Source organism: Cryptomeria japonica, chromosome 2 (assembly GCF_030272615.1).
Source record: "Cryptomeria japonica chromosome 2, Sugi_1.0, whole genome shotgun sequence".
Lineage (NCBI taxonomy): Eukaryota > Viridiplantae > Streptophyta > Pinopsida > Cupressales > Cupressaceae > Cryptomeria > Cryptomeria japonica.
This window is the reverse complement of record NC_081406.1, coordinates 240,750,997-240,777,260: the sequence shown is the minus strand read 5'-3', so window position 1 is coordinate 240,777,260 and position 26,264 is coordinate 240,750,997. Positions and strand designations below refer to the sequence as shown.

At 35.3% G+C, this 26,264-nt stretch overlaps 1 protein-coding gene across 1 annotated transcript; it reads right to left on the bottom strand.

The window, feature by feature from the left end:
• Positions 1-8,269: 8,269 nt before the first annotated feature.
• Positions 8,270-15,985, bottom strand: LOC131063275 (probable disease resistance protein At1g61300). The gene is made up of 4 exons (XM_057997062.2): positions 15,722-15,985; positions 9,204-10,382; positions 8,838-9,080; positions 8,270-8,686 (listed from the first exon to the last, which is right to left on the bottom strand). The coding sequence occupies exons 1-4, from the start codon at positions 15,983-15,985 to the stop codon at positions 8,270-8,272; spliced, it is 2,103 nt and encodes a 700-aa protein (XP_057853045.2).
• Between the last annotated feature and the right edge of the window lie 10,279 nt (positions 15,986-26,264).

Genomic DNA, 26,264 nt, shown 5'->3' with positions numbered 1-26,264 from the left:
ACTCAAAGTTGTCAATATTCGGCATCGTGTTTCTTGACCCTTGTTAATCATAAGAATGATCCATCTGATCCTATAGGGTCATGTTATGGCACTCTAAAAAATCCTCTCTTGGTTTTGGTAGACTCGGATCCAGTTGCTCATGGTGACTCTTTCTCGATTGCGACAAAAAGCATCAGATGAGTTCAATGAAAAGTTGCACAATGCCCCATCTTTCAATCCGCTCATCGCGGCACCAAACTGTCAGCTCGTACGCATCGGGGTGGCTGGGTTTACACTAGGAATGCCTTCTTTTTTCTCTCCAACTCGCCCAATTGTTGCGGGACACACCCTAGCAGCGGAATCGCCTAAGTGCTCAAATTACTCAAAGTTGTCAATATTTGGCATCGCGTTTCTCGACCCTCGTTAATCATAAGAATGATCCATCTGATCCTATAAGGTCGTGTTATGGCACTCTAAAAAATCCTCTCTTGGTTTTGGTAGACTCGGATCTAGTTGCTCATGGCGACTCTTTCTCAGTTGCGACAAAAAGCATCAGATGAGTTCAATGAAAAGTTGCACAATGCCCCATCTTTCAATCTACTCATCGTGGCACCAAACTGTTAGCTCGTACGCATCAGGGTGGCTGGGTTTACACTAGGAATGCATTCTTTTTTCTCTCCAACTCACCTGATCATTGCGGCCCACACCCTCGTAGCGAAATCGCCCAAGTACTCAAATTGCTCAAAGTTGTCAATATTTGGCATCGCGTTTCTCGGCACCTGTTAATCATAAGAATGATCTGTCTGATCTTGTGGGGTCATGTTATGGCACTCTAAAAAAGCCTCTCTTGGTTTTGGTAGAATCAGATCCAGTTGCTCATGGCCACTCTTTCTTGGTTGCGACAAAAAGCATCAGATGAGTTCAATTAAAAGTTGCACAATGCCCCATCTTTCAATCCGCTTGTCGCGGCACTGAACCGTTAGCTCATATGCTTTGGGGTGGCTGGGTTTATGCTAGAAATGCCTTCTTTTTTCTCTCCAACTCTCTTGATCATTGTGGGCCACACCCTAGCAGCGAAATCACCCAAGTGCTCAAATTGCTCAAAGTTGTCAATATTCGGCATTGCGTTTCTCGGTACTTGTTAATCATAAGAACGATTCGTTTGATCCTGTGGGGTCATGTTGTGGCACCAAATCGTCAGCTCGTACGTATCGGGGTGGATGGGTTTATGCTAGGAATGCCTTTTTTTTTCCTCTCCAACTCGCCCGATCGTTGCGGGCCACACCTTAGCAGCGAAATCGCCTAAGTGCATGTATTAGATAAATATAAGTTTATGGGCTATGCAATTTTTTTGTAATGGGTATTGGTACAATGGTGTCTTACATTGTCTAATTTTGGTTCTTTCCATGTTTCCTTTATATAGTCTTATTTCGGCTATAACTATTGAATTTGTGTTGATCTCCATTAGCTTGTGTCTTGGATTAGAAACGCATATTTAGGTTCAAAGCTTAAGTAACAATAAACTTTGTGCAGTTATTCATCTAATCATTTGTACTGAAATTATGGATAACCATGAGAAATGATTTGCATTAACCAAAAAGCTACAAATCCATCCAACATTGTATACCGTTAAAACTATCAAATATATCCAATACAAACAAATAGGCTTGCCAAAAGCCATATGGACCTAGAATTTCACATATTCATAAAACAAAACATATGTTCAAAATTGTTATAAAGGCATAGAACATGATATCCAATAAAGTCAAATAGGGGCTTGCCAAAAGCCATATGGACATACAATGTCACATATTCGTAATACAAAACATATGTTCAAATTTGCCATATAGGCATACAACATGGTATCCAATAAAGTCAAATAGGAGCTTGCCAAAAGCCATATGGAGATAGAATGTCACATATTCATAATACAAAACATATGTTCAAAATTGCCATATAGGCATACAACATAGGACCCTATTCTATTCATTTCCCTCTAGGGAAGGAAACAGATCACGAGATATCTTTGCCTATCGAGGGGATGGAGATGTATATGATGCAGGTGTCTTTCGAGTATGTCCACTCGACCTCCTCTCCAGACTTTTTTGTAACTCCACCTGATACAATGAAAAGAATGATGTTAGCATATACAAAAAATGAATTTTAGAACGACATATAATAGAATAGTCACTTACCGCATACAAATAATCATGATGTTCATCCACAACAGGTGCACGTTCATGATCTGGAGAGACAAGCCCCTCCTGTAAGCATCACAATATAAATTAAACTAAATACAAGTGTCGTTAAAATTTTCAATAAGATATTATTAAGATAACAAATGTAATGCTAAATCTACAAATATGTCTCATACTTCTGATAAAGCAATTGAACTTGCTACTGGTGTAGCAACACCATGGTCCATTGACGTGCGGACAATAGGAGGAGTCTCAACATCTGAAAATTAAACAAAGTATATTGATTAATCGCAAAAACTATCTATATTATTTAATAACAACATTAAAGATAAATTGTTTACCTGGGTGAAAGATTGTAGATGAAATACACTATGAGGTGTTGATGTTGAAGCTCTAGCATTAAACTATTTGACATCCAAAATTAGTAATTAGAAAATCATTCACATAAGGTTCAACTATCTACATATAATAATTATATTTCTTCACTCGTTGTATACTTGTGGAGTCGACGAAGTAGTAGAAAGGGTGTTGCAGGAATGTTGCTAGTATTGTGAACACTTTGAACCTGATTTTTTATCATAATAATTTACTAATTTAAATATATTCTCAAATTTACATATAAAATTTAATAAAAAGAATGAAATGAACTTGTAATGAAATTCACCTGGGTATCAATGTCAAATGTTTCATTCAGCAAGGATTCTGTCATGACAATGTTCTCTGTAGCAAACTCCACTCATGTACGTGCATTCTCGGAACTATTAGGATCATAAGTGCAAAGAGAACCACAAGAATGACAAAAATGAGTTGTAACTCAATGCCTAGAAGAATCAAAATCATCACTCACATCACCCTCTACTAAAGGCCTAGCATACTGTATAAGGGTCTGAGTGAGTGAGCTAATCGAGTCTAGAGTTTTTACCTCAATACTCTCCATCACAACGGAAGGAATAATAACATGCTCCACCATAGGTCTGGCCAAGGGTCTTGGTGGAAGATTTGGATCACGCTATGCACCCTCTCTATCATGTGAGGAACCCCCACCTCTACCTTGGAAATCTAGAAAATCAAAATAGTTTGGGATCTCATTAAGGACAAACTCACAGTATAGTTTTCTCAAAAAGTATTGGGGTACCTCATAATTATTTCATGGGAGCTGATCAAGTACCATCCACCACCTATCCCAAAAATTGTTCTTAATCCCTTCATGATGACACCAATGAATAGGGAATCTCTTACATCCAGGGTGTAAAGGTTGATTCGTTCGGGGGTCCGTAGAAAGAGCACAAAAGTCAAATTTATTAATTTTCTTTTTCTTCACTGTCGCATATGATAATTTGTTAGCATAAAATGGCTTTTGTTCTTCCTTCTTATGGGACCAAAAATTTATTTTCCCACTCACAGATTGTATGTGAGATACAATAGATTGCAAAGAACTAGCAAGGTTTTTCCTATGGGAGTTTGTTCCAGTGGGATCTTTTAGGCTTGTGATTAAACCTTCAAGCTCTTTTTGGCTATTTTCTATTTGACCGAATAGGCTTTCTTGTGTACCTATGGGATGTCTAGGGATTGTAGGAGGTTCTTGATGTGCTTCTTCTTTAATATGGTCTTCATGAGGAGGTGATTGATGTGATTCTTCTTCAATATGGTCTTCATGAGGAGGTGATTGAGGTTTTTCAATATTTTCTTGTCTAATCTCATTTCCTGATAATGAAAATAAATTTAAATCAATAAACCTAGTTTATTCTTCAAATTAATAAAAAAATGACAATAAGAAAATAAAAATACATACCTCTTCAAGCTCTTTCATGGCATGGTGACATTTTGATGAGAGATGGACAACTTAGTGCCCAATTTAAAGCTTTTACAAAGGGTGAGCGCAAGAAAATGGCACCCGAAATTGCCAAAATGCGGGTTTGGAATGCAGAATGCATCCAAAATGTGGAGCAGGGTTTTTTTGAAGTTTAAAATGCCTTATAAGGTGCATGCATGCCTTATAGGCTTGGTGTGCCAAGTCTATAGAGCACGCACCCTATAGTGCATGCGCCTTATGCGCATTTTTCAATTTTTTTGAAGTGTGGCACCTTTTTGGTACCACAACTTCGTGCATATACCCTTTATTCAAACTCACCGGCACAACATATGATGGCAGATCAATACGATTTGATGATATCAGGGATCCAGATGTAATATTTTCCGCAATTGTGATTGGCTATAAAGTTTATCAATTCAGACGACCGAACTTAGTCTTTGGAACCATCATTCACATTGCCTATCAAATGGCGAGAGAAGATGCACACTATGACTTATGCAGTGTGATGCTTAAGAAATTGTTGACCAACCTTTGAAAGATCAAGCAAGACAAGAAGAATTCATTCTGGTATGGTACACTGATAATATGTTTGACCGTTTACTTTTTGAACAAAAGAAGAAGAGGAATGGGTAGAGAGAGGCAAAGAAAGAAACTTAGGCCACTCCTAATGTTGTCCTAGCTACAACTAAGGCACCTAAACAACTGGAAGGACCATCTGACGAGCTTGCTAGTCCCAAGCCTAAGGAAGAAAAAAAAAAGAAAAAAAAAACAATAAGGGAATATGTTGCAGTTTCTTTAGAGGAGACAAAATCAGATGAAGAAATCAGACAAGGTCCAAAGAAGAAAGGTGTATTTGCAAGAGTTGTCAAAGGAGAACCCTCCGATGATAAAAAGAAAGATCAAAACAAGGAACCGGAGAAGGAGCAGCCCAAGAAGACTCCCAAGATTACCACTGTACATAAGAGGAAGCCCAAAGGAGACGAGCCATCTAAACCAGAAGAAAAGAAGAAAAATGGTAAGAAAAAGAAGTTAGATGCTTAGGAAATCATAGATCAAATTATTAATAATGGAAATCTTAAAAACATTTATGCATTTTATGATGAATTTGGTGAGAAGGATAATAAATAGTTAGAAGAGGCTATTGTTTTATATCTTGATTCATTTAGCAGAACATTGATAGAATTGGAGAAAATTTTGCCCAAAGAGTTGTATAATAAATAGAAAACAAAAAATTACATGCACAAAATCTGGATAAACAGATGAAAGAAACAAAATTGGTTAATCTTCTCCCATCTATCACTCCACAAGAGGCTACAAATTTAATAAGTGAGACAGGTTTGATAAAATTCAAACCCAAAATATCGGATAAACAATTTACTGTTGGAAAAATATGAAGAGATCCGGAAAGAAGCAATAGACATATGGAATAAATAATGAGCATAGTCCTAGTTTTGTACAGCCACAGAACATTCAATTGCCAAAGGATAAAGAACCAAAAAGTAAAGATGACAAAATGAGAAAATTAATCCACTGGTTACTACTCCACCGACTCATGACTCAAATTTTGACACTGAGGATACTCAGAATCCTTCAGAAATAAATGTATAGGATGTTGAGAAAGAGGCTGAAAAAGAAAAAGGTATAGAAGAGAAGGAATTAGGGGAAGCACCAAAAGAGAGTGGTCCACCAATTGGTGGAGCCATCGGTGCACATGAGTTGCAGACTTCGGCAGAAAAGGAATCAATAGATACACCCCTAAAGACCTCTGCTGAAGATAAAGGAAAAAAGGTAGAGACAGATTTCCCTTCAGGATTAGCAATTGTCACATAATTAACTCAAGCCAAAGGGAAAGTGTTGGGATTCTCTATTAGTTTTGACAAGCCTTACAACTTGATGTCACTGGAAGAAAAGGTCTTGGCTACTGTTTCACTCCAAGCTTAGGTGATTTAGGAGTTAGCTCAAGAAGAATATAAAGACAAAAAACTAATAGAGTCCACTTTTGAAATTTTGAACTAGCTTGTACCATAATTTCAAGAAGATGAGAGCTCAAGCTCTTCCGGAAAGCTTCAACAAATAACTGAGTATATTACTAAACAACATGATTCTTTAGTTAAAATCTCTACACTTGAGGCCAAATATAAATTTGTTGAGGCTAGGAAATAAATATTTTTGAAGATGATATTAGCTAAAAAGGCAAAACTTCACACTTTTCTACAATCTATTGATGAAGCCTTAGCGAAAGAAGGTAAAGTATATAAAACTTGTCTAGATTTTTAAAAGCTCACCGCCTCCCTAGACAAGAAGATTATGGATTGTAAAGGCTAACTAATTCAAATCTCACATTCTTACAATCTAGTAGCAAACCTAATCTTGAAGGTCCAGTTTTGACTGTCATGGATCAAATATTGAAATTAGAAAAGGAAAGGGACAGTATGATAAGGCGAGTGACTGAGCTCTGGAACTTTATAGGTCCCCAGTTAGATAACCTGATTTGTCACAAAAATAGAGTGTATAGAAAATACGCAGCAGGAGGATCCAACATAATCCCATGCCATTGAATACTATGTTAGTCCCTTGAATGGGTTCAACTCCATTCTAGATTCACTTAAGCAAGGATGGGATACTTACTTTTCATTTTTGAAGACTTTGTATGTAGACATTTTGAAATATGTATAGGGACCGGTATATATGTGTAATTCACTTGTACATATTTTCTTGTATATATTCACCCAACTTTGTCATTGATGTCAAAGGAGGAGGTGTACAATGAAAAATGAATGTATATCACAGGGGGGGTGTACAATGTAAATAGCTGCATGCATATACAGGAAAGGGGGAGTACTTAGAGGTAATATCATTTTTCACATGACTGTTGGCATCAATGCCAAAGGGGGAGATTGTTAGCAATTGACACTCATTCGGTATTTACCTTATGAGGTGAATTGCATTTTGGGTTGTCATTAATGACAACTCATCTTCAGGGGATGGTATTTATTCATCCAGATTTATCACTTTATCATTTTGTCTAGATAAGGCCAACTGATATACACCCTGTGGTTTACACTTATTAACCAGTTATTCTTTGTACTTGTAATTCATATTATGGGATCTGATAAAGTCATTGGAGGAATTGAAGGTAGAGTGCAAGGCTGAAATCAAGCAAGATCATCAAGATAATTTGTAATACTCTTTATGATCCGGAAGCCGATAGGTTTAATTTTATTGTAAAGGCTGACATGATGAACAAGTTATAAGGGTGTATAAGGGAGATCTATTAGTGATGAATTTCATACATACTTATGATGCGATTTGAGATGCGAATGAGTCAGAGATTGATGGTATGTGGATTGATGAGCGAATGATAGTGTATGTGCATAGTTGCATGTGCACAATCCTAACCGGTAGCAGAAAAGAGTATCAGTATCACCAGTTTAATTAAGGATACTAGAACTACAACCAGAACTTATCCAACATGGTCAAATGCATCATTTAAGTTCTTTTTTGTTATAAATCATTTTGTAATGATCTGTAAGTCAGTGAGACTTCCATATTTGTGTATTTGAGTAGTGAACTCTAGCCGGTAAGTGTTATGGTATTGCTTTATGTGCTCATTTGGTTATGCACTTTAATTTTATATTCTGTCACCGGTAGAACACTGATTCATCCCCCCTCTCAGTGTTCTTGGATTCCAACAAATGCTATGTCAAAGTACTTTTGGTAAATACTGAGTCAAAAAATTACATTGACATTACATATGCTTTTGATTTGTCTTTCATGACTATGGAGTGAGATTAATGTATTTTATGCTCTCTTTCCATATTAAAACAACAATTTCATGTCATCACACATTGTAATAGGAGGTGAGGTCATCAAGGCACATTTTTGTGTAGTCATTTGTCATGTAATTGTGTTAGAGATCTTACACATGACAAATAATCTAAAAATTTCGAGGATAATGAAAATGAACAATAGATATATCTTTCATCACTTGCATCCTTTTTTAATAGATTGAACCATTCATCTAGCATTTTAAACTTCATAAAAGAAGTACATTCGACATAATTAATTAGACTAACAAAATATAAAATAACCATACTTTTAAAACATTACCTATAGTAATCCCTTGCAACATGATGCTATAATTACAATCTCCCAAACTTTTCATAGCATAAAGTTTTTTATTACATAATTACACACAAGCAATACTTCGCAAAATAAACAGCCTATAATTCGTGCAAGCAATTTACTTCATGGTTCTTAGTTACGGGAAAACTGTGGGCTAAGCATGATATTTATCATGGATTTCCACGATTTCCACGTACTTATCATGAAGATGCTGCTTCATCTCTTCATTTCGCCAGCTAATTTCATTCCACCATTCTTTCTCTTCTTTGATCTGTTCCAGAGAATTGAGATTATCTAGATCCTGTGGCAGTACTTTAACTTTCATACAATGGAATATAGTCAAAGTCTGCAACATGGGAAGAGCCCCTTCTTCGACGAAACTACACACACTCTCCAGAAAAGGTAACATCCACAGTGCGAGCTTGCACAGCCTCGGAAAGCAACCTTTCCTCCCAAAATATTCTCCCAACTCCGTGAGCAGAAGGCATTCCTCAATATCTATTTCATTCAAATTGGACAGTCTTGCTAACCCTAATCCGGAAAGAGTGAGCAGTATTTGAGAAGACTTCAGCTTTAAGTACTTGAGATTTTGTAATTCTAGGAACAAATCAGGGGTTCCTTTAACAAGATTCTTGAAGCTCCACAAGATTCCCCACGCTTTTCTCCTCAGTTTGGGATTTTAGGATTAGACGCAGATGCTTGAGGCGATGGAGTTTGCATACCTCTTGCAATGAGGCCTCCCTTGATTCTCCTCCTCCTCTTACATCCCGTGAATTTCCAAACATTGTCGACTTCCACAAGTCAAGCTCTTCCAAACTAGTAAGGTGTGATATGTCGCCTGAAACGAACTCCAAATCATAACAGTGGGCTAAATTGAGAGTTTGGAGACTTTTCAGCTTTTTTATCATGGACGGAATATTCTTCAGAGAGGAGAAAGAAAGATCTAGAAACTGCAGTCTACTCAGCTAAAATGTTTGATGAGGGATTACCTTATTCTGGGTATTTGAAAGCTGCAGATAGAGGAGATGCTTCAGTTGGTGGATGGAATTTGGCAAGAATTTGAAGGGCGTGTTGCTGAGATCAAGCACCTTCAACATATTCAGCTTCTCCAGAAAGCTCTCTGGGACCTCCTCAACTGTGTTCCAGCTCAACAACAGACTTTGGAATTGCAGATAGAGGTTATGCATCAGTGATATCCTTACCGATGTTGCGATTGCAGACTTTGGAAACTCTGTTAAACTCTGACCTGCACGGAACAGAATATTCTGCTCGACCTCAGGAACGTGTACCGCCATATCTCTGAGCACATCGTGGATTTTCACTTTCCATATTTGATGCCCGTTTGCCTCTCTAACCTCAATGTCAACCAAACATCGGTTCGCCAAGGTCCCGAGAAACCCGTGGCGCCCCTCTTCTCTGCTTTTCACCAGACCCTCAGCCAGCCACAATTGTATCAATTCATCCGCGTCGATTTCCTCGTCTTCTCTGTAGGCGGCCAAGTACAGGAAACAAAGCCTGAGCTCATCCGATTCCAGAGCATCGTAGCTCTGCTTCAGCCGCTTGAATAATTCCTCCACAATCTCTCGATGAATGCGATAAAACTCTGGATCGATCGCCTTTAGCTGCTTGAGAACATATACCCATTCAGACGGCGTACTGTTCTGAAGATCTGGCACTGTCCGAGCAAGCGTCTTAATGGCTAGGGGATGTCCTTTACATTCCCTTGCAATGCTTCTGGCCAAGGGCTCAATCTCGCTATCCATATTCTGATCCTCGCCGGCTGGGAAGGCTCCATCTTCCTCCGACAGTTGCTTCATTGCAATCATCTTGTCTGCTTTCATGCTCCTGCACACCTCTTTATCTCTAGAAGCCAGTACAATTTTTATTTTATTACCAAAAGGAGAAATTCCCAATTTGGAAACATCTATTCTTTTCCACACATCGTCCAAAATGAGCAGCAGTGGCTTCTCCTTGAAAACCGAATGCAAGAACTCTTCGGCTTCGTCAATGCTCGAATTGGATCGCCAAGGCAATTCAATTCTCTCACAAATGCGCCTCTGAAGATCAGATATATCGGAGTCTCTGGACAGAGTAACCCAAATTACAAGCTCAAAGAAATTGACTACCTTTTCGTTATTGTTGATGTGTTTGAGCATGAACGTTTTTCCCACGCCGGGCATTCCATAGACTCCAACAACACGAACAGAATCATCTTTGAGCAGCCACGTCTCCAGCTCTTCCAGCTGGGCCTTACATGAAGCCTTCAACTACATTAGTCAGTCTGGGCCTTCATAAAGTAGTTTTTGCCAATCAATACAGAGGTACAAGCTTATAGGCTCAAACTTCTTCGGGTAATTGTTAAAGACTGAGGGGTATACATTCTATCAAATTCGTTCTGGGCATGATCTCAACCCCATCCCTTATTATGTCGGAGCCTTGCACTGAACAAGACTTGATCCCTTATGGACTCATTTGGAATTCATTTGAGTCCAAATTTCGTTTGGAATAATTTCTCCTTTTTATAATGCATAGAGAAATAGTCTAAGCATGTTCGACAAGTTGGGCCCATAGAAAGAGGCCATTTTATCCCACTAAGATTTCTTTATAAGTTGGATTTTCATTCGCATCTCCCTACTTTGAAAATTAGATGTTTAGCTTATTAAGATATTAGTCATATTCTAGGCAATGAGAATACATTTTCATGATTTTTGTATGAGGTCTTCTATTGTCAAAAGAAAAGAGAATTGCACAAGTTGGCCCATCAAAAGAGGCTATTTTGTGTCACTAAGATTTCTTTACAAGCGGAATTTAAATTGATGCTAATTTGTGTCTTGAAAAATTGTATGTTTAGCTTAATAAGTTATTACTCAAATTCAAGACCATGAGAATACATTTTCATGATTTTTGTAGGTCTTTTATTGTTAAAGGAAGGGAATTGCATTTATTTTTGTTGTAGATTGTTTCAACGAGACGTGTTTTCTTGTACTAGGGAAGAAGATTCTTGAAATAGTATGACTAATTCTTTTAATAAAATTTTAGCTTCATTTTAATTTTTCTTTTTATTTATTTTCACATGTGTATTAAAAATATTTAAAAAAAAGTTAGGCTACATTAAAGGGGAAAAAATATAAGATTAAATAGTTTACATAATTGTTTCCATAAAATAATAATCAAACTAAATGATTAATATATGATTGGTATACCTCGAAAGGAGCTATAATAAGAAGCAACTTAATAATTGCTTTGCATGTCTTGACGTTTGTGGGAGAAATGAAATTTTGTTTCTTACTTCTTAATAATTCATAGTGTTATGGAAAAATTGTAAGGATGCAAGGAAATATAGATGAAAAAAATTAAAATTAGAAAAATATTAAAAAATATAAATACATATACAAGTATAAAAGAAATTTAATTATTTTCAAATTAAATAAAATGAAAGACATGATTAACATAATTGAAAAATAAACTTTATATTAAAAATAAAGTTGAAAAAAATAAAAATAAAACTATTAAGTATTATTTCATTATGACCATCAAACTTAAAATAATGTAATGTAAGAAAGAATGTAATAACACTAAAAATATTGAACCACATAGATTAAGTATGTGAACAAGACTCTAAACTATCCCAGCAAGATGAATCTAACAGAGTGTGGTTCGAACTCATCGAGATTGCAATGCCTTGGTGCGAGAAAGAATATTACCTATAATAATGATATTGCCTTGGTGCAATAGAGAATATTGCCTATAATGGAAGAAAGCCTTTAATTTCAAATTTTAAGGACTTCAAAATTAAAAATCATTTTCTTCTTCCACAGGCTTCGAATATTCTATTTCCAGGTCCCAATCATTGTACTATTTTGTTTTTAAATAATCTCATTTAAAAATGAAAAATTGGTCCACAACATTTCCAAAAGTGTCTAGTAAATGCATATTTTATATCACTTTGGGGCCAATCACCAGAAAACAAATTATTTGAAAAAATTGATTTTTCAGCAATTCCTACTCTTATAAATAATATTTACAAATAAAAATAAAAATATTCTTTTGTAGATCTATAAGTGTGTTTTTCTAAAATATATGTCATTTAATATTTTATTTTATTGAAAGTAGGTCATCCAAACTAAAATATAAGATTGATTATCTTGTAAGGAAAAATACTAAAATTTCTTTATTTATTTTTTAAAAAATATGATGCAATAGAGAAAAGAATCTAGTCAAGATGATATGATAAATTTCAATTTTGGTTAAAAAATTAAAACAAAAGGCTATGCCAAATGGAAAGAGTTATATTTCAATGCATTAAATTTTTAAAACTTATTTAAAATATATATATTAAATTTTTTAAAAAAAATCCATGCACTAAAGTTTCAAGTTATTGATGCACATAAAAATATTGAAGGAAAAAAGAAAATTTACTATATAAAGAGTGACACTCCATGTAACTTAAATTTCAACATTTTATCATAAATTAAATTTTAGTTTATTGTTGAGGAAGCTCTCCAAGTGGCACATGAGCTAGAAAGGGCAGAGTTGGGACTGGAACTACCACCGCGAGCTCGTACAGAGGAATTGCGACAAATACTAGACAAGTTGAATGAGGAGAACCCGCATGAGAGATAGTTCTTAGTTATTAGTTTTGTTATGCTAGTTGAGGATAGGAGATGTTAGGTGATATAATTTTTTCTCTATTGGATGCATGGGTTGACTTTCTTTGCTCTGTTATATGCATGGGTTAAAGGATGCCCAATAGACTAATCTTTTGTGCATCCTAAATTTTGTAGTGTTAAGTAGTGGACTTGGTGGAATGTGTAATGTATATGGTTTTGTTGATTGTTGGTTTTAAGAATAGTGTATTTTCTTATTTTGCTTATCAATTCAATAAAAAATTATTACTGACCAAAAAAAAAATAGTGTTTATTTTATTAAAAACAAAATTCAAATATATATATTTTTTACATTTACAAATATAAAATTTACTAAATAGATTGTATTAGTTACATCATTTCAAAATTCAAAACATATATGTTACTTTCTAGTGATTCAACATATAAAATGTTGAATCAGTGTTGGCCATTACCTTTATTAAAGTGTGACACAACTTTGCACTTTTACCATAATATGATCTCTAATTGAAATGTGTAATTACAAATAATATATCAATTATTGTTAATTTGTGACACTCGCATAGTTTGTTTGTTACATTCATGGGGGCTTCACTTAGTGAACCTGGGTTATATCATAGGCATTCATGGCATACTAAAGAATCCCCCTATTTTCAACAAATATTGTATTTTTCATAGCCCGAATTAAAAAACCTCATATTTTCACCAGATAGGCAATATTTTGAGCTCATTTTTTTAGGATATTAAACCCCCCAATATTAATGCACGTGATATAATATGGCCTAGCCAATGAAGCCCTATGTGGTTACATTTACTTATTTTAATCTATCAACATGAAAGATATATGATGTGTTAAACAAATGAGCTCTATTTAAATCACATTTTTCTCTTACCTCCTTCACACTAACCTAGTAACATATTTGCATTCCTTGTTATTTCTTTATTAATTTATGTGCATTTTAGATACTTTAAATAAAATATTTTTAAATGATTTAATGAAAATTTAACATGCATGTGAAATGACTAAAAAATATTGATTAATATAGCTTAGTTATTTAAACAAGTAAAATTTATTTTTTAAGTTAGAAAATGAAATTTTGGGAAAATGTTGCATTCAAAAAGTGAAAATTATCTTTTAAGTTAGATGTTTTGGTTTAAAAATAGATATTTGTTGGAAACAAGTTATTATACCAAATTCAATTAGATGTAAATAAAGAAAAAAAAGAAAAATGGATATTAGTTATTTCTTTATATGTGATTTTTCATTCTATTCTATTATTTTCCTCATGGATTTAAAGAGAAAAAAGAGAGAGGGGGCATAGTTATTGAAAACCCTTTCTTACTTTTTTTTAAAGTGTGGAAATGGATTGATGTTATCCCCTTCATCTTACAGTATGTAGAGTTTTACCTTAACTCCTAATTAAGTTATATGATAATTAATGATTTATATCAGTAGTTAAATCATCTTATGTGACGGGTTGGGGGGCCTAGATTGATTGGCGAGAGCTTCCAGTAGTGAAGCATGAGGCCACGAGGTCTAGTCTCCCCCCAACCCATGTGGTACAAGAGGATGTGTCATGCAGGCATCACCAACCACATTAAAAAGTTTACTTGGCACACTAAAGTTTATAGGGGGTGCTATACCTGATTCCTAATGTCTAAAAAAATTATCTTATGTGACATTCAAGGTATAAATATGATATATAGGAGCTAGTGGTTGGTTTATGATTCTCATATTATGAATTATATTCTTATTAGAGACTTTTGGAGGTTTTGTCCCTCAAAGAATCTTATTGTTATAAGATATTAGTAAGAATTTGAAATATATTTACTACTATATTGTTTTCATGCACAATTTATTTCCTTACAAGTGCTATCAAAGCATGATCTCAAAATCTAGATGGCAATAAACACATAGGTGTTTCGTTCAAGAGGGCATATTGTAAAGTCTACATCTCTCTCAATTTATTTATTTTTATGCTAATTTCTGGGCATAGATCAAGGAAAGATTGGAACTAGTATAATCCAAAGATGACATCATTTGAAATAAATTTGAAGGGTTATTGTAAAATTAGGGTTTTTATTAAGTTCACTCTTAAGGTTGCAAAAGAAAATTCTTTTGATATCTAGAGTGTTGTGATAAGAGGAATATTGGAGTACTACAATCCATATTTAAGGTCATTTAGAGCTTAATTAAATTATTTATTATGAAATTAGGGTTTATATAAAATTCACTCCCAACATTGTAAATTAATAAAAATATTGAAAATTTTGGGTATCAATTAAAAATCAGGCCCTAAGAAGTTATAAAAAAATGATTATTTTAATTTTTTAAGTAATTTATTGTGAAAATAAATTTGGTAGCATTATGGTGGGGGCTTTCAGAAGAGGCAAAGGAATAAATTCAATCACTCTTAGATAAATGCATAACAAAAAGAATCTATTATTATAAGAGAGAGATGGACATTATAGTCATGGATTATGTAAGGGATGGAACTCACAATATGAGGGATGCACTTTTTCCAAAGGAGACAACATAAATCATATGGTTAGCTAAGATAGGACATCATAGTAAAATGATCAAACTAATAGTTCTGACTAATAAAAGAAGGATAGGCTTGAACCTTTACATATCCACTAAACAACAAAACCGAGGGCACTTCAATAATGCACACCCAACCAAAAAGAAAAAGATACCAAAACATAAGGAACCAAAAAACCAACCAAAGACTAGAGACAAAACAAAAAAGAAAATATAAAACAACCACCCACCAAGGACACAAGGGATGGTCTAATGTATGAAGGAATTACCCTCTTGCCAATCTTTATGCAAACCAATTGATGACTGTATTAGAAAAGAAAATATTTTTATTTGAGCCCTTAGCGGAGGCTAGAGCGCTAGACTCAAAGGTAGCCTTGACCATTGGGGTAGGGGGATCCATCGTTGTAGAGGGAGACTCCATGTGTCTCTTTCACTTTGCCTTCGTGTGATAAATTTTATTTTGAATAGCATGCAAGGAGGCCAAATTATATAGTCCCATCTCGTGGCTCAACATAGACATTTCCTCAAGTTTCCTCATTAGTTCCTCTTGGTTCTCGTTCAACTCCTCAATTGCATTTCTCTCAACCCTTTGAGATAGTTTTTCGTCAAGATCATTTAGTATCAACTCAACCTTATCCCATTTTTCTAATTTGCCAGCCATATCTCTAGCACCCTTCCAAACTCTATCATCTTTATCCTCCATCATCCATTTATAAGACCTAACCCCCACCTCTGCCACCACTTCAAGCCTGCTAATCTTTCTTATGGCCACATCAAACCGTGAGAGGAGTCATTTAGTAACCACATATAGTCACCCACTAACCTCTTCTATCATATACACCTTTAGATCCAAATTAGAGGTGCCAAAAATGGGGGTAGAAGCATCCTAACCAGGTGGAAAAGGGACTCCTTTGAAGTAGCAGGAGAACAATCTAACTCCAAAACCTAGGAGGAATCTGATTCCACCGAAGACTCCTCCTAATTTGAATCCACCAACTCCACTTCCTTAGTAGGTGGGGTTAGGTTATTTTTATATTACTCCTTTGATAGGGTTGAAACAGGTAGGAACTAACTTGATTTTAGATGAAGAAGGAACATTGGGGTCATGTTTTGAAATAGAGGCAATACAGAGATCCACCACTAAAATTGAGTCTGACAAGGGACCAAGGGAAATCAATGGGGACCCAATTGACAAGGTTAAAGCCAAGTGAAAGTTGTAAAGTTTTAGAATCCGCCCTCGGTGAAGGGGCATTGAATTCTCTGATTTAATCCTAGCAACCAATTGAGTTAAAGAAGAACAAGCACAAAAAGAAAAATTCATTTTAATGTCATACCTTAGATGATTCAGTATGGGGAAGAGCTAGATATGGAATCTTTTAAAGCTTCCATCTAAAGTGAATTATTTCATAAGTAATAGGGCTACACCCTTCCATACCTCGAGGAGGTCCTCTCTATTATACCCACTTTGCAATGTCAAAAACCCTTCTCCAAGATTGAAAAATATCTTAAATTAATCCTTTTATGACCCTTTTGTCTTCCTAGGAAAAGTTATTAGTTGCAAAAATAAATAAGTGATAGTAGTGATAATGTTTAGAGAGACTTTAAAGGCAACTACCACAATTTTCACCTCTCCCTTCACCTACGAATGAGCAAATTTTTTGAAGAGATCAGAGTCAAAGCTCTATATTTCTTCCACATAACTTGCAAGGTTACCCTGACAACTTGTGGACACAACTTGGCATTTTTTAAAAACTCGCCACAACTGTTTTGTTCAGTCTGTATGAGGTCACCCCCACAACTATCACTGAGAACCTAGAGGTGAATACCAAAGGGAGAAAGCAAAAACAAAAAGTATGAAAAAGATAACAGTTACAATGGTTGGGGAAGGTACAATGAAAATTTGAATGAGACATTTTCCATCTAGATACATTTAATGATTGGAAAAAAGGGTGGTGATGGCAAGAAAAATGACAATCTTTGGATTATACTTCATCGTGATTCCTTGTGTCATCAAAGATAGCAACACAAACCATATCGATGATATCATAAATATCTGTCCATATTTTCAAGTGATTGGAAAATGAGCCCATAGAAGCTATCCTAACGACAACTTTACTCCCTTCTCTCTTCCTATGGCTAAGACTAACATGGTTCATCCCTCGAGTGAGGTCCCAACACTTGGCAATTAGGTGTTCACATTTCTATTGAAGTTTGTCTTTCATTTTTTTAGGATTAAAATAGTGTTTTATGAATCACCTTCTATAATGATTCGATTGTACACTTCCTCTTACATAATAACTAGGTGATAATAACCCACTACAACCTCTACAACACTTAAAGTTTACGTCCTCATGTTGGTCACATAAGCAAGGACCAGATTGTCCCTATTTTCACATATGAACAATAGTATATTTCAAAGGTTCTAAATATATTTAACACAAAGTTAGACACTAAGATATTATGTGTCTTTTAAAGAATATGAGTCTAGTAGGGATAAATTAATATGGCATTATAGAGAAGGGAAGTGGGTGTGTAGATTGAAATAATTAACCATTGACTCCCAACTTTCATGATTTTCCCATTAATTATTAAATAAATAAATATTTGTCTTACTTTGGTAATTTATTTCCCTCTGTTAGTAACCATGACAATTTTATTTTTCTCCTTATATTATAATGTCTTTTTATCTTACTTTTTCCTTTTTATCTTGATATTCTTATTCTAGAGAATATTGTTTATCTAATATCCAAGGGTTATTATATTTATTTCTTCAATTCTTTCTTTACCGATCATTCTTACCCCTTGTGGTGGATCCTTGTATAACTTCAACATTATAAGTATGAGTTTGAGCATAAAGGGGTCTTTCTGCTAACCGCTTTACATATGTTGTTATCTAATCTAGTGACTTGTTTTTGTGTAGATAATTACACCATGGTTCATGCTATTTTTATTCTCCTCGGAATTAGAAAAATAATTATGAGAAGTTTTGGAAATGTCTTGTTGTCATTACTGTCAACTTAAGCTCAACTGGAGATGGATGAGGATGACAGTGGTACTACCAAAGCTCATGAAGTGAAACCCTCCCCCAAGGATAAAACCCACATTTCCTCCTCTAACTCTTATGTACAATTTGTTCCTGATACAGAGATGGATGAGGATGACAGTGGTACTGCCATGGAATAGTGTGACATTAAGGATTATGAGGACCCTGAGTACAGATCAAAGAAAGAACGGGATCTTATGGTGACCTCAAGAACTAATAGTAGCAGGAAAACCAATCCTCCAAGGTGGGTGATAAGTAAATTCAAATCTAGCAGTAGGAAAATGCAAGACTTGGAGCCCCCCACCAAAAATAAAATGATATTAACCAAATCAAGTGGGTCCAAAGACTTGCACCACAAGATTAGGTTGGACATCCCCATCAATGTGGATGGTGAGAAACATGGTATGGTGGAGAAGGAGAATGAAGGTGATAAAAAAGGAGGAGAAGGTGTTGGGAAACCTATGTTAGGAGGTAACTAAAAGTCAGGAAAACTGTTGGAAGTGGGCGGATAAGGAAATTGGGACCCTGAAAGATGGGATTAAGGGAATTATTGAAACTTTCATAGAGTCCCCTAGGCCTAGCAAAATTGAGAAGATCATGAGCATGATCCAGAAGATGTCTTAGGATGTTGAAACTATGAAGGTCTTCCATGAGCGCATAATTGACAAGTTGGAAGAGTACGTGAATGATATAAAGAAAATTCTAAACAATCTAATGGAAATCAGCAAGGAGGCGATGAACAATAGTGTTGATGGTTTGAAGAATATCAATTCTATGGTCATCGACTATAGATCCAAACCCATAGCCAGTGATCCTACTTTGGGGGAGAAACAGAAAAAGATTTGCTTTGGAGGGTGGATAGAGCGATGCCAGTGGGAAGACGAGCTCGGGTCCTTGCACTAGAACCAAGAGCTAGAGCCAGGACCAGGGAACCTCCAAATTCATCATGGAGGATTTGGAGAAAATTAACAAGAATATTATTCAGAAAAATACTGATTTGGTGCACTCTCTTAGTTCAGTGTTTTTCTTTGTTTGTTGGCTTTGTTTTTTGTTTATGAATTTCAGACTGTGTGAGATTTTTCCCCTGTTTTTCTTAGTTTTAATGTCTGGTTGGCTGATGGCCTTGGTCTATAAAACTATGGGTTTTAGGTCCCTATAAAACTTGTTTATCTTTATCAAAAACATAAGGTCAACTAGATGACTTATCATACTTGTATACAAATGGATTGATATATTGAAGAGGATGAGAAATGATGTGAGATCAAAATTTTAGAGTGATATATTTGAGCGAGATGGTTTGACACAGTTAGAGACATGGGATCAACATGATTGAGGATAAGCAATGTAGTTTAGATAACTAGAAAATGTATCCATGGCAATATGACAATTCAAAAGCATGGTATATACTTGGTTAAGATAGTTGCACAATATTTATAATTTGGACAAGGTATTAAATGACCTTGACAAGTTTCTCCATATTTCAAGGAATCAAATGCAAGTCTATTGTTCTCTTTATTACTAGTATTGTTAAGGCAAGTATTCTAAGGGTAAACAATACATTTTCCTAATTCTATCACATTGTACTTTGGTTTGCATTCCTTTGTCTTGCATGGCTTGGCCTTGCAGTTATAGAGTTGAGTTTTTTAGTCACCAAGAAGGTTATTTCTATGCTTTCATATCTTAAGGTCATATAAATAAGGATTTTGATATGAATGTTATCCATATTATACTATAACATGGATAAGTGTCTCATATTTTCACAAAATTTCTCTACTCTCTATTGAACGAATAGATATGCTTGTGCAAAATTGGGGATATGTTAAAGAGGTGCAAAGTTTCATCCATCTGAATTTTAGATGATTTTATAGATTGTAGTGCAATATGTTAAGTGTTAAGGTGTTACATTTTTTCTAGGTGTAATGTCATAAAATTTTGACCTTAGCAATTTTCAACCACATTAGGGTCCTCATGCATGTGAACTCGAATCCCTAAGCCTGATCGGAGACCAAAGACTACTCAAACCTTGGAAACTAATTCTCCCTTGCCCTCCACACCACCCTATCCACACTCTTCTTTGGAGAAAAGGGTAGGACAAGGGCATTGTGCCCCTATCCCTGCAATATTTTGGGGCAGGACCCTTCCTAGGTTTGAATAGAAGGTTGTGAAGTGAGCGGGAAATCTTTCCCGGTGTCGGCTTGTGACAAAAAATCAGTCCTATTAACCCCAATTGACTAGTATTAAATTTGCATTCACCTTCCCACTTGCATAATAGAAAATAATCATAAGCTACAAGATCATGCATTCAAGCATTCAAGCGCATTCAAGAATTCCTTTCAAGCATTGGGCATCTAAAGTCTCCCTTCAAGGCTAGGTGTTGAATTCAAGTCAAGGATTCAACCATTGAAAAGGAGATCACTTCCAACATTCAACTTTATACAAGCATATCTATCAAAATTTATATCATAACCTCCCTGGAGGTGATTTACATTTTAGTCTTTCATTTACATTTACTTGCAAGTACTTTCTTTCATCATTTGGTTAATTCTAAAACTGGGGTTTTACCTAAAGGAAAACGCCCAATCCCAATCCCTTTTCCTCTCTTTTTTGTGTGTAGGTTGCAGGTCTGTAGTTGTACTTTCAGATTTGGACTCCATTTGCAAAGGAAGAAAAGCACTTTATTTTGCGAATTTTTCGAAGGACCGTATACACTTTCGCCATGGTCCAGGAAACTTTTTCTCAAATTCGTAGGGAAACTTCATCTCAACATATTATTGATAAATCCAGGTGCACAAGTTCATCCCACACTTCAATCTCAAGTTATAATTAATTCTTTATCACTTTGCACTTAGTCTTAATAAATACTTCAATCAATTAAATTCCTTTCCATTCCAAAAAGAAGAGGGAGCTAACTTATCATTCTCATATCATTTAGAATTCAATCTCTTCCTTTAGGGGTTGAATCTAGTAAATTCCCCCCCCTCTTTCAGTGTAATGCATGAAAGGCGTTTGAAGGAATCCACAACGAAACTCTCATCTCTCTTTGGAGAGAAAGGGAAACTTTCCTCTAGATATCTCAATGTCTCATCTCTCATCCATTAGGTTTAACCTTTTTCAAATTTGCAATTCAATTTTTGTTTTTCTTCAAAACCCTAATAGGGTCCTATTTTCACATTAAAACCTTAATTTTGCCTATCTAGAAATCATAAAATTCACCAATATTGGGGGGTTAGCTTTAAAATCATCGTAATGTTTATCACTGAAATTTTTGAAAAAAGTTGGTTGGATCATGTGTATTCCTGCCAGGGTCCTTGACTTTTTTCTTGAAATTTTGGGAGACTGTTATGACTACATTTAATAACCTAAATCCAGAAGATTGGCTCATTTTGTCGATTTTTTATCCCTGTAGAATTAAAAATACCTCCAAAATTCAACATTTCAAATTTCAATTTTTTTTTTAAAATTAAGAGGTTAATTATAATCTGCCCTAATTTTAAAAATTCTATTTTGGTTAATTTAAAAATTAAGTGGTATCCCCTTGGCCATAATTTTAAAATTCCAATTTGATTTGATTTATTACAAAATTATTTTGGAAATTGTGTCATTTTGCTTCCTCCAACAAAGTTCAAATTGTTCAATCATTATTTTCTTAAATTTTGCATTCCTCAATTGTGTAAGCCTTGTTCGAAATTCAAAAATTAAATTTCCCCTCTAGTGCATGAGTTTTACCACCATTAGTCTTACCTATACTATCCCCATTATATGAAGCATCAGAATTAAGGCCTCCCAAGGTTTAATTACCGAGGAGATGGAGCCTAATTTGGGTGACTTCTTTAATGAGGATAATGGTAATTCATCTCTTCCTAATAATGTCTCTACTTATCCCATTGATGAATCTCATGATGATGAAGAAGCTTTAACTAGAGTCTCTATAGATCAACTTTCTAAATTTGATAATCAGTTTGATAACTTTCAATAATGGATGTCCCAAGAGTACCCTAATAGTGAAGCTCTTCCATTAATTGAAGGCCTTAAATGCATGATTCAAAGTGATAAGAATGGAATTGATATACTATGTTGCATTGCTCACATTGTTGATTCTAGTGTCATGCCTATCAACAGTTGTTTCGAAACCCTAGGTTATGCACAACCTTCAACACAAGTCAATCCATCTATTTCTTTGACTACTCCTATGACTAGTACTGCTACTTTCACTTCCAACATCATGGCTCCTTCAACTCAATAGGTTATTCCTACAACAAGTAGTCATGGGGGAAATCCCCCTTCTTCATTTAATCCTCCATATTTCCCTATGTCTTCAATAAGAATTCCTATTATCCCTCAACCAATCAATGTGACACAAGGGGGAATTCATTCAATAACTTAATTCCTCTTTTAAGTGTCTCACTGCCTACTCAATCTTCACCTATGCCTACTTATCATAATGCCCAACCACCTTATTGTAAATCAATGCCTTCTTTGAAAAACATCACAACACCTTCTCAATCAAATATGTCTAACATCAATTCTTCTACCAAAGTAACTATTAATAATCTTGCCCAAACTGTGTTTTCCTTACAACAACAAATTGCTTCCATGAGTCAATCCAAGTTTAGTGTGCCCACCTTTGATGTTGCGAGCCCACTTTCTCTTGATATTGTTAAAGTTGTGCCACCTAAGAATGTGGAGGTCCCTTAATTAGAACTTTATAATGGAAAAGATGATCCTCTTATGCATGTCAAAACATTTCAAACCTTTTGTACTGACTTTGATTATGATCAAAGATTGCTTGCAAAACTATTTACAAGAAAATTAAGAGATAAAAGAAAATTAAGAGATAAGGCTTTACAATGGTATTTCTCTTTGCCTTCTTATTCTATCACTTATTTTTAGCAATTATCAAATGCTTTCATCCAACAATTTCAAAATACGATTGGTCCTAAAATCACTTTAACTGATTTAATGCATTGTAAACAAGGTGTTAAAGAAAAAGTGACTGATTTCATTGGTAGATACAAACATTTGTGTGCTCAAATTTCTTTTCCTATACCTGATAATTATATTCAAAGAATTTTCATTTCTAATTTTCAAAAATATATTAGGGAAAATATTCTTTTGTCTGAGTTTACTTCCTTTCCATAGTTGTGCGCAACACTTCACAATTACCAAATCATTGTGAGTCAAATGGAGCAATCCACTCTTATGGCTCCAAGTGATAAGGGGGAAGAGTGTTAAACAACTGTTTACGAAGTTCAAATGAACAAAAAGCTTCATCAAGTTCAATGATACAATCAACAACAATGTGAATGCTACAACAAGTGTGCCTCCTATTTCCAATTTTTTCAAAAGAGAAAGACAATTTACTCCTTTGAATGAGTCTTTACATAGTATTATGTCTCAGTTGTTGCAAATAAATGTTATAAAACTTCCTCCTATAAAACCAGTTGACCCTTCTAAGGTTGCATCCTCTTATTTTGATAACAATTCTTTTTGTCAATTTCATCGTCAGTCTAGTCATGATACTAAGAAATGTTTTGCGTTGAAAGGTAAGATTCAAGATTTGATTGATAATAATACTATATCTATGTGAGGTGTGAATGATAAGGGAAATAATTCAATAGCTCCTCCTAATCAAAATCTTAAGATTTTCACTGACCCCTTGCCTTCTCATACCTCTAATGTCATTGAGACTATGCCTACTTCTTTCAACTCTGAGCAGTTCGCTTCTATGGCTCTGAACTTGGTGAATATGGTAGAGAAAAAAATACACCTAAGGATCCTTGTATTACATTTGACCCCAGTGAGACCATTAAAGCACCTAGTGGCCCTTTATACATAGTTGCGAAGGTTAAGGATATACCTTTTCGTGGTGCACTTATTGATCCCTCTTGCATGATTAATGCCATAACTGAAGAGTATCCATTGACTTTATGATTGTATAAACCCATCTATGATGATTCTAGTGTGGTTGTGAAGTTTTTTGATGGATTCTCTTGTCCTACCATTAGTTCAATTACCCTTCCCATTCTAGTTCATACTAAATCTATGGATGTCAACTTTGTTATAATTCCCTCTTTCGAGCAATTTCGTGTGAAGTTGTGCTATCCTTGACTATTTTCCATGAAGGATATTGCTTCTCCAATAGATAAGTGTTTGAAATTTCCTCACAATGGTGAAATCATAACTATGAACCATAGATTATTTAACCATTTGAAAGAAGCCTTGGTGTTCCTATTGATTTCTTTTGGCCTAAACAATTTCAATCTCTTACACCAAGGAGCGATGCTCTTTTCCAATATTATCAAAAATGAAAGAAATATATGATCTTATCCTTAATTTAGCCTAGATCCCCAACACTTGATGTTCCTATCATTCTTGAAGGTGAAGTTCTTCCCCTAATGGATAGAACTAATCTTCCTCCTAAGGAAAATCCTCGACCTATTCCAATGGATGTGACTATGTCTTCTCCTAAGAATAACAACAATATTCCTCCTAAGGTTAGACCTGTAGCTCCTCCTCATGATGGACCTAGTCTCCTTCCTACATCTAACATTCCTCCTTTATATGGCGCAGTTCCACCTCCTTCCTCTTATAGAGAGAAGAGGTTTATTTCTCCTCTTATTCAATCGAAAATACCTCAACATAAACCTTCAACTATGAAAGAGGAAAATATCCCTCCTTCACCAAAAATTTCTCCTTCCTCTCAGCCTTCCACTAAGACTCGTCAAAATTGTTGTGCGAGAGACCATTGATGAAGAAGTCTTTCTCGAGCTTGTAAATTTGTTCCTCAAAATATTCAATCTTTTCTCCTAAACAAGATGTTGAATCTAAATCTCCAAATCATAAATTGCAAAAAACGTGTGATGGTTTTAATTCTATTCATCTACGAGCTCCTCTTTTTATAGATCTTGATGAGGAAATAGGGCAAAATGTTATTCATGATGGCAATACAACTCCCAATGCTTCTGATAGTGACTATGAATATGTTGATGTTGACAAGCATTTATCAGCTAAATTATCAAAAACCCAATCCTAGCTCCTAGAGTCGAAGAAAGTGACTTACCACATGAGCATAGTCCTTGTTTAGATCTTTTGATATCTCCATCTGTTGTGCTCGATGTCGCTCCTCTGGCGTGTTTCTCGCCTTCTCAAAATAGTGATCAACAAGATCAGGAGGGGGATGTCGTGCTAGATTAGCAACATTAGCACTATAGATCTCTCTCTCTCCTTTCTTCCTTTGTTGTGAGCATTCTTCTATGTGTATCCCTGCTCTTCTATTTCTCCCTTAATGTCTAGTTGAGGATGATGCAAAGCATTGAGATCTCTTTTGGTCTCTTTCATATTTTGTGTTTTGTGTTCATTATCCTTGGGTTTATTCCTCGATTGGGGGCTAAATCCTTGTAAGAGCATGCTACCTCTCCTCTCTCTCTCTCTTGGGTGTATTTTACCTCAAAGAAATTGCTCTTGGTAAGGCATGTGTGATGGCTTTAACGTGGAGGTTGTGCTTCGTAGTCTGGGGTATCCTTGCTTTCATGAGTCATAGTGAGGGGAACTTTGCTACTTGTAGTCATGGTTTTCCCCTTCTTGATCTTCCCTTTTACTTTGTCAATCAATGTCATAGGATCCTAAGTCCATTAGGGTCTTGGTGTATTTTCCCTCCTTGATGTGGTAGAAGTCTTTTAATCTTGTTTCCTTTTACTTTACTAAAAGTATTGGCGTACGCTCATACTCTCGCTAAAGTGGGGATAAATTTAGTGTCATAAAATTGTGAGCCTAGCAATTTTTGACCATGTTAGGGTCCTCACGCATGCAAAATCAAATCCCTAAGTCTAATCGGAGACTGCTAAACCTTCATAAACTACTTCTCCCTTGCCCTCTGCACCACCCTGTCCGCACTCTTCCCTATAGAAAAGGGCAGGACAGGGGCGTGGTTCCCTTGTCT

Bases quoted from the DNA above. Each gene is read 5' to 3' on its own strand.
- LOC131063275 (XM_057997062.2), bottom strand. From the start codon at position 15,985: ATGGAGGATAAAGATGATAGAGTTTGGAAGGGTGCTAGAGATATGGCT. The intron at 10,383-15,721 runs GCAAAGTGAAAG...TGACTAATGTAG, and splicing joins ATAAAATTTATCACACGAAG to TTGAAGGCTTCATGTAAGGC. The intron at 8,687-8,837 runs GTATGCAAACTC...AAGTACTTAAAG, and splicing joins GGGAGGCCTCATTGCAAGAG to CTGAAGTCTTCTCAAATACT.